Here is a 9,424-nt window from a genome sequence, read left to right on the forward strand (position 1 = left end):
AGATTTAACTCAAAATTTACCATTTTGGAGAATTCATCATACACAATAAAGAAGGTAAAGAGAATATTTCAGCCTAACATACGACTAAACTTCCCAAAAATGGCGAAGATATGAGTCTTTCCATCTGTCTTTTGGTATGAATTGAATAAACTTTGATTGCGTTTTTCCACAAAATTTAAATTTTTAAATAATTCTGTATGTTTTTAAACGTGCGATTTGTATGTACTTAGAATATTTTAAAATTCATATTTATTTTAAAATGCCCGCTAATCCTTGGAGCCTTAAAGCAATCAAGAGGAATACCCTTTTATTATTTTTTCTTACCTATGCACTGGCATATTCCATGTACGCCAGAAAGTATCAATATTATTGGCATTCCACCAATCGCAATAGAAATTACGATCCGCGAAATGTAATAATTCGCCTACAGCATTTAGAAATGAGTGAAACAGCAGGTAAAAGAAGCACAGCCAAACTAGATGATTTGGTAACTACACGGAGATAAAAAGGATTAGATTGTTTATACAAAAAGGTATTCTTGTAAACCATGGACCGAAAGACCGAAAATAACCATTAAATATCAAGATTTTGATTTTTAAATTCTTGCAAATTCGTCATTTTTATTTTTTCAACCAAGAATACACGTTAAATTTGGATTTTTATTTTTTCGGTGAAATTTAATCTTTATTTTGTGATTTTTATTTTTTAAATAATAGTTACTTTGGACTTTTATTTTTTCGATCATTTTAACCGTTATAATAGAGAAAAAAAATATCGAAATTAATAATTCAAAAATAGCGATTATTCTTGAACGAAAAAATAAAGTCGTAAAAACCTGTTACATTTAATCTGAAGAATAAAAACTAAGTTTCATCGGTTAACTTATGATTTATATTGTAAACACTTTAACCGTTACGGTTCCTGTCGTAAACCTCTAACTTACCGCCAATTTGAGTAGCCTTTCAGTGGCCAAACCGATTTCCATGTTTGAGAAGGGTATAAGCGAATTACGTACAGATGGTATTATCCATTGTTGAAATAGCGCCATAATAACATTGAAGCCGAAGAGTACCTCAAGTAAGCGTTTGAGCAAGAAACGCTTGCGTACACGCGTAGTTCTGGGGAAGTTTAGCTCATAGCAGAGCGTGGGTGCAAGCAGAAAGTAGAAAAAATCTTTATAACAGAGATTATCTGGGTACTGTACTAGCTTAGGTATATCCGCGTCAACCTCATCTCCCGTGAAACCGTTTCCTATAAAATTCATTAATGATTTACATCTGTTAAATCGTGAAATTTTTGATTTAGAAACTTACGCAATTCAGCTACTGTTATGCTTGGTCGTCGCTCGCGTGGATTGTATTGTTTGAGATAGTAGGTCTGACGGCACCACATATTTGTTTGCACATAACTCCAAAGTTTTAGGAAAAGTAAAGAATATATAAAACATACGGTGGATGCGCCAACTGCAAAAGAATTTTGATAGTTAATAGTTTTGACGGTATTTTTTCATTTCCTTCTTTTTGATATTACTTAAACTGAACGTCTCGCCTTTGAGATATATAATGACCATGGGCAGGAAGACGACCAAAATTATATTGGTCACTTGCACGAACATGCCAAACGTTTCTGAGAGAATTTCCTGTGGGGGAAAAAGTGGAGAAATTAACAGTTTAGTAAGTAATTTGAGGGGGGCGTCTCGATTTTAAATGTTTACCTAATTTAATTGCTTTAGAAAACGGCAAATGCACTAAAATTCTTCAGCGGAAGAGACCACCAAAGGAACAAAAAGCGCGAGTACCAGGTATGCATGAAATTTGATGTGTAAACATCAGTAACATATATCGTCGATGTTTTTGCAAAACCGCCCATCGACCAGTTACAAAACCGCCTAAATCGCCGTTGTGGCAAAAATGAGATTTGGTGTAACCCTGAACTCTAGGCGTCGAGAATTATGCATAAAAATCGTTAAACCGTTATTAAAACAACAGATTTGTAAAATAAAAGCTAGAGGAAATACCGCCAATCAAGGCAATGCCTACAAAGAATAAACCGTTTTTTCGCTCTCCTGTAAAATTTGAGTGCCGTAAGATAGGAGGTTTTGCAATTGAGCGATGGGCGGTTTTGCAAAAACATCGACGATATATGTAAATAGGTCAGCGTAGAAATTAAACAAAAATTTGATTTCGTTTTGTTAGAACCAGTACACGACTTGTTCATAACAACTTCGGGAATATTTGAGCATTGTTTCAAAATCGTTTCCGGACCAGTTTCGACCCACCCCGATAATCTCGAATTAGTTCCATAATTGATCTCAAGCCATCCAGAAGCGGTTCTCAAAAAGTCGTAAACTTGTCCCGAGAGAATCTCGAACAGGTTAGAAAAGGTCCCGAAATGGTCTCCTACTAGTCCCAAAATGGCCTCATACTTTCCTGAAATAATCTCTAAATAGCGCTAGAAGAGCCGTGAACTATCCTAAAATAGTCTTGAGCCAGTCCCTAATTGGTCCTGAGATAGGCCCGAAAAGAACCCGTAATAGTGTCGAGCTTGTCCCAAATACTCTAGAACTGGTGCCAAGATGGTCCTGTAATAGTCCCAAACAGATCTCGAACCGGTTCCGAAATAGTCGTGAACAAATCGCGAAATGCTGGAACGTAACAGTGAATACATACCAATCCCTTCTAACTAGTAATCGGGTAATGATCGGAGATTTAAATGCGCACCACGAACTCTGTCACTCCGATCTGCGGGAATACCTGTGTACTGCTAGCGAAGAAAACTGATGACTCCATGTTCTGCACAGTCAATAATGACCGCAGATAGTCGGGTCTACGCAACAGGAACTACACAGATTCATATCTGGCCATGACCCGTCACTCCAAGATTTGTTTGCTGTTACAACTACAAATGCAAGAATTTATACTCTCCGAAAACTAAACCTACAGAAATAAACGGAAGGCCAATCGGGACAGTTTTACAGAATACGGCGTGTCCAAGTTCAATGCCTTTTCGCAGGAGTATTAACTTTGTAGCCGGCAGATTCATATCAACTGACAGGATCGCCCCCAGGCTTCCTTGCAGACGTGGTTGGATTAAAGCATAAACAGACGGCAGCGTTGATCCGGATCAACTCGGGAATTAACTGCAGTTGATCCGGATTAAGTCCGAGTTAATCCGGATAAACGCTGCCGTCTGTTTAAGCTTTTAGATGCGAAAGGTTAATCCAGATAATCCCGGCATGTATGTAAATAAGGATATTAGAATCATAGTCAACCACCATAAACGGAATGTGCATCTCCAGTACTCGACATAGGTAATTAGGACAAAGGTCCTGGCGATTTCTGGATGATCGCTTTTAGTTCGGACGATACCCATCTGCCTGTGTGGACGTCAATCGTAGGTTGAATCTAGTAACCTGAAGTCCAGGCCGCGTAGAACTGAACAGGGATTCTCTTAAGGCCACGTACTCTCTGCGACGGGACTTATCCTTTAATTGGTCGAAATCAATACGTCAACAGTTGTAGTCAACATGGGCCAAACATCAACAGACTTTGCAACTAAATCCACTCCTATTTACCAAACTTTCACTTCTAGAAACCCAAAAATTTCCTTCGCAAAACCTATTGCCCCACTTCTGTATAACTTGGACGAAGCAGATTAGGCTAGAAATTGATTTGTTTAAACGTCGATGGTGCAAAAATACGGACCACCCTAAAATTCTGGGACTCAAGTTTGACGGGTCATATGAAAAATTTACCTTTCGCATTATACTCGTTGTTCCGACGACCAAATCATTTTAAATCAGCGAAAGTTTTTATTCGAAACGATAATTTCTTTTAGTAAGCGATAATTTATTAAGTAAGACACAACTTCTAATAGATATAATAGTTAACGTATATTCAAATATGTATATGGTTAGGATAATTCCCTTAAGTGAACTATAGTTTTAAAGTGGAAATTATCAAATATTTACTGGGAAATTATTCAAACATGAGTCCCATATATCAGCTCATAGTAACTTTTCTCAATGATTTCATTATTTCCCATACACTGTGCAATCCCGATTCCATCTGTAGCAAACAGCTGTTACAAATTTCACTTTAATTACAAACCCCATCCAACTTCATATGCGGGGATACATGAACCAAAAAGACAAGATCACGCGGGCAGGAGAGTAGTCCGTTAGAATCGCATTTAGGAAAAAAGTTGAACGATTTTGACATTAGCCGTTTGTTTACATTTCTTCGTTGTTTACAATTTGGTGGTGGCTTTTTACTTAGTCTGTTCCTTTGAACTTCGGACTAAAACCTGTGGAACTGTCAAACTACAATTTTACGCTCTCAAATGAGGGTAAAAGGAGAACAGATGCAGAAGTGCATAGGAACGCAAAAAGCACTATTTCCTGTAAAAACGACAGACGGTTTGTTTACATGTCATTGGTACTACACTGATTTGGCTGAAATATCACTAAATAATTATTAAAATCTATACATATTCAAATATTTCGTTGTTTACTTCCATTTTTTAACAAGTATAAAAAGCGTGTCAGACGTGGCAATATATTTCGATGCAATAAATTTCGGAAAAGCTGTCAAATTGAGAAATCAGTTGCATGAGCAGTCACACCTTGCATGGAAAGTGTCTTTCGAAAGAGGTTTTTATTTCCAAACGGCGAATTGCAGGAAAAATTTCTGAAATCGCTTTTTGGCTGTTCACACAGCGAATGAGTTTCTGGCAATCTTTCTCGATACTAAAATGCAACCATGAGCGGTGGGGTTGTCGTTTGTTTGCTATTTCTCTTGTAAAAGCGAGAAAATATAGGTTATAATTAACATATTTGTCGTGTAAACAATAATTTAACGATTAAGTATATTAAGCAAAATAATATATTTCAAGCATTTTTGATATTTAATTCAACAATATTTTTTATCATTTTACACAAATTCACGATCAGGGCCACACGGCAACACTCGATTAGTTTGACAGCATTTGCAGAAGAAATAAAAATTGCTAGTGCAGCACGAGCAAGTTGAAATATATTTCCGAAATCGATTTTCGCTCTTGCAGTTGCAGTCCCACCTTGCAACTTTTATTTCTGGCTGTTCACACATCGTAATAAAATTTCTCTTTCTCAATTTGACAGCGAATTGCGTGCGAAAGACGGAAATATTGCCACGTCTGACAGGCTCTTAAGGTTCTTTGCTTTCACCGCTTTCTGTTTATGTTTGCACATGTAAATCAGCTGATCGTTTGACACTTTTCATGAACTTACAGGAAAAAAACTCCGGACTAAATCCTGTAACTTCTGACTAGGAACAGTTGCTCAGTTACTCTCTCAAATGTGTTCCCACTTACAGGTTTTATGTCAATAGGAACGACTTCCTGTAAGTTCTGACTAAATCCTGTAAACCGGACTGCTATTGGAACAGACTAAAGCTCGGAACACTTTGACGACTGCAACTTCACGACGTAACGATAGCGACATCATTTTGTCGACAAATGTCGCCTTGAAGCCAGCTTCTTAAACATTTTGAAGACCTCAGCGACATAGCAAACAGCTGATTTTAAAGTTTGACATTTTGGTATATTTATTTCACAAATTGTGTTTTTTTATTTAAGTAAATAAGAAAAACATGAACAATCAAGAATATGTGATTAATTTTGCGACAATTTAATTTTGCAGCACTACATCTACTCATTGTCGCCGGCAAAATTAGAAATAGATTTAATTTGGCGACGTCGACAATTGCAGTCCTGCAGCCAAGATGTCGTGCTGTCGTCAAAATAATTGTGTCCGTAAGAACGTGAGTATTTAAAATTTGACAGATGCTGCTTGTCGCCAAGAATGATAGAATACAAGATTGCGCCAATCAGAGAGGATTTTAGAGAATAACTTTTGTCTGACGTCACACTGGTGCCATTGCGAGAGAGAAATGCCAAAACGTGAGCAAGAATGGAAGAAGAAGAAAAAATGTTGCAAGGAAAACGTAAACAAGTTGCACAAGTGTGACGTCATGCAAACAACGATTCTGTCAAATTAGTTAAGAGAGGAATAGCGGTCCGAGATCGGCGCAACCTTTGTATTCCCTCAATCGTGGCTTGTCGCTTGCTGTCGTCAAAGTGTTCCGAGCTTAACTGCAATTTTCTTCATTTTCGCTTGTGACAACGCGTGTACACGTGTCGTGTCAACGTGTGTCGTTCATGTGCGGGCATACATATAAGGCGAATGTGCGCACAAAGCAAAATAGCAAAAGCAACCAACGTTGCCGTGTAGGCCCAATTGGACCAAAATTGGTAGCTTCATTCTCCTTTGGTAGTATGGTTGGTTTGATGAAGCTTTTGGTAGGCAAAAATGTTTTGAAAATTCAATCGATTTGAGCATTAAAATTTGTTCACTTACTTTGCGTTTACGTGTTGAAAACATTGCTTTCACTTTGCTCACACGTATAAGTTATCTTTGTTTATTCTAAATTTTACTAAGCACACAATTTTCTGCAAACAAAAACTCACTTCCCAAAGCTATGATCGATTTTGGTTTTTTAAAAATAAAAAATGTTTAAATGTGTTAATCTCAAAGGTATTCACATTTTTACGAAAGTTTTTCACGCAATACGTTAATTCTTTTGTTTAAAAGCCCGAATTTGTTTTGTCTAACCTTAAAGATAGGCATGAATGGTTAACCAACACTGTAAACCAGGCATGCCCAACGCTGGCAGAACTCCATAAGCAAGTGCCCTGCGCTGGCAGAATTCAATAGGCAAGTGCCCTGCGCTGGGCACGGCTGCTGTAAACAATAATATACTGACAATTCGTGTAGCTGAAAACCCCGTAAATTCAAGAAATCTCGTTTTACAAAAATTTTGTAGTTTGGAAACTGATTTGGTAGGCGTTTTGTTACCTAAAAATAAATTCCAGTGGCAACACTGAAGGAAACGGTTTTCGCATGATACAATGGCTGCATTTCTTTATTCATTCGGAATGTTTGGAATAAACTTTTTTGTTTATTTATTCTTTAGAACGTTCCTGATGATATGTTGACGTATATTTCAAACGCATTCTGTTTATTTCGGCTGTGAAATGGGATTATCCGGAATGTATAAAGAAACGCAACCAATAATTTTTAGAAGGTAGTTTCACTTCAAAATTTTTGACATAAATCATGTCTGTCATGAACCAAAAATACAAGATCACGTAAGAACGCGACGTTGTATTTGTAACTGGTTTTGAGAAAAAAGTTTGCGAAAGCGGGTTCGTCAGCTGAGCGAAGCTGGTGTACTGTGCGCACCTCCATACATCTTCATGTACATATTTCAAGCGAGCCCTATCATTTAAATAGGCGGCCGATAAAGTCTGTGGTGTGCGGTGGCTCTTATAGCTGTGTCCTTACATCTATTCCGTGTGTTGCAATATCCACGAAAGCAGCAGTTAATTTTTTATGAAGAAAATTATTACAAAATATTCGAAAATTTCTCTACTTATATGTTTGGCTTTTCTTTGTTTTATTTTTCCAAAGTCAAAAGCTGGATTTTTTTTTGAAAAAGTTGGTACAACAAAAAATACGAAACACGTTTTCTGTCAGATAGCTAAGAAGTGAAACTACCAGTGTTGCCGCGAAACATTTTTAGTGGTAGCTAAATTCCAGCTAAAAAAGGGCTAAAAAAGAGCTAAAAATCGTTGTTGTGGCTAAAAATGGTAGCTAAATTTGTTTACCGACATCTTATATATAAAAATAAGTGCACGTTTTTGGTGTGACCTCATAACTTGAGAACAGCTTCACCGAATTCAACCAAATTTATGTGGCATATTCGATTTATCATGCAGATGGTTTATGCGAAGTTTTCCCGAATTCGGAAGAGGGGGCGTGGCACCACCCATACTAACTAAAATATAAAAATATTCAGGCTATCATGCATATGGTTTATGTGAAGTTTGCCCGAATTCGTAAAAGGGGGTGTGGCACCTTCCATACTAACTAAAATTTTGTTGTTGTATATCTCTTGAAATATTAGTCGTAGAGTACTGGAAGTTGGTATAGAGGTATAACAAATAGTTCCATACTCATGGATAAAAATGGGCGGTATTGGAAAAGAGGGCATGGTACCTCAAATCTTATATATAAAGAATAAGTGCAAGATTTCAACCAAATTTATACGGCATAGTCGGGCTATTATGCAGATGGTTCGGGTTAAGTTTCCCTGAATTCGGAAAAGGGGGCGTGGCACCACTCATACTAACAAAAATTTTCTTCTGGTATATCTCTTGAAATATTTGTGGTAGATTACTGGAATTAGTAGCTATACGTGGCCTGTTCAAGAGTTGGCATTCCAAATTGTTTATTTATTCATACCCAAGATGGAAAAACAATAAATGTTGTATATGCAAATGTGTTGGTTTAAGATTTAAAATAAAGAATCAAAAATTTTTGAAATAAAACAAATGATAAATTTTCATATAGAAAAATTCTAGGACTTTTCATTCGTTTTTCAATATTTGGTGTAGAGAAGCACTGCTAGTATAAATATGTAAGTATACACGCAAACATTTTCTATAATTACTGGTATAGAAAAACAATGAACTCTGAAAAGAATTAATATTTTATTCAACAAAAAAACTTTTTGTGTAACACATAATTTAATATATAGTTAAATCGTTAACGGATACGATAACGGCCCAGAAACGTAAGGAACATACATAGACATATGTTTACTTGCCTTGCATATGCTTCATGCATATTACGCTGGTGTCTAAATTGTATGGCTTCTCCGGCCGGCAGAACTCTACCCACTTTCTGGCCAAGGCGGCGTCGCGGGGAAACAAAAAAAAACTGCATTTGGGGGCTTTACCCCTACGGCTGCTGCAATTCAACACACGACACGACATTTTTATAAAGTTTTTTTACAAATAAAACGTTTTTTACTTCAGAACGCACGAATTACTTCGATTATGTCAAAGTCGGCAAAACCAAAGTAGCGGTTTCGGGAATGCGCCACCTTCAGTTCATTTCACCATGCCACCAAAGGGCTAAAACGGCAACACTGGAAACTACCTTCTAAAAATTATTGTATCATGGGTTTTCGACTTCGGCGCACAACACGGTGCAGCGAACAAAGGCGGCGCCGTCAGTGGTACCGCTACTTTGGTTTTGCCGATTTTGACAGTTTTGGTAACTTGTAAATAAACCTTTGTTTACAAATCAGCGAAAGAGAAATATGAATTATAAGTGAAAAATCAGTTTAAATTGTGTTAATTTGCAATTTGTGAGTGATTTTTGAGTTGAAGACTGCGTAAAAACTAATACAATGAAGTGATGTGTGTTAAATTGCGACAGCCGTCAAGATGCAAGAAGCGTAGATGCAAGTGTAGCGCTGGGACGAATCGCTGCATTTTGTGTACATAGGGCACGGCAAAGCCGTTCCCGAAATATTTC

At 37.1% G+C, this 9,424-nt stretch overlaps 1 protein-coding gene across 1 annotated transcript in view; it reads right to left on the minus strand.

Moving 5' to 3' along the window:
* Window positions 1-295: 295 nt before the first annotated feature.
* The window catches only part of LOC118754187 (diacylglycerol O-acyltransferase 1-like), a gene marked incomplete at its 5' end in the record, with an annotated part of 20,580 nt that continues 11,451 nt past the window's right edge, over window positions 296-9,424 (minus strand). The window contains 4 exon segments of the mRNA XM_036489051.1: window positions 296-491; window positions 944-1,251; window positions 1,314-1,463; window positions 1,531-1,639. Of these exon segments, the coding sequence (XP_036344944.1) occupies window positions 321-491; window positions 944-1,251; window positions 1,314-1,463; window positions 1,531-1,639 (738 nt within the window).

This window comes from Rhagoletis pomonella, unplaced genomic scaffold (assembly GCF_013731165.1).
Source record: "Rhagoletis pomonella isolate Grant_MI unplaced genomic scaffold, Rhpom_1.0 Rhpom_scaffold_03518, whole genome shotgun sequence".
In the NCBI taxonomy this organism is placed as follows: domain Eukaryota; kingdom Metazoa; phylum Arthropoda; class Insecta; order Diptera; family Tephritidae; genus Rhagoletis; species Rhagoletis pomonella.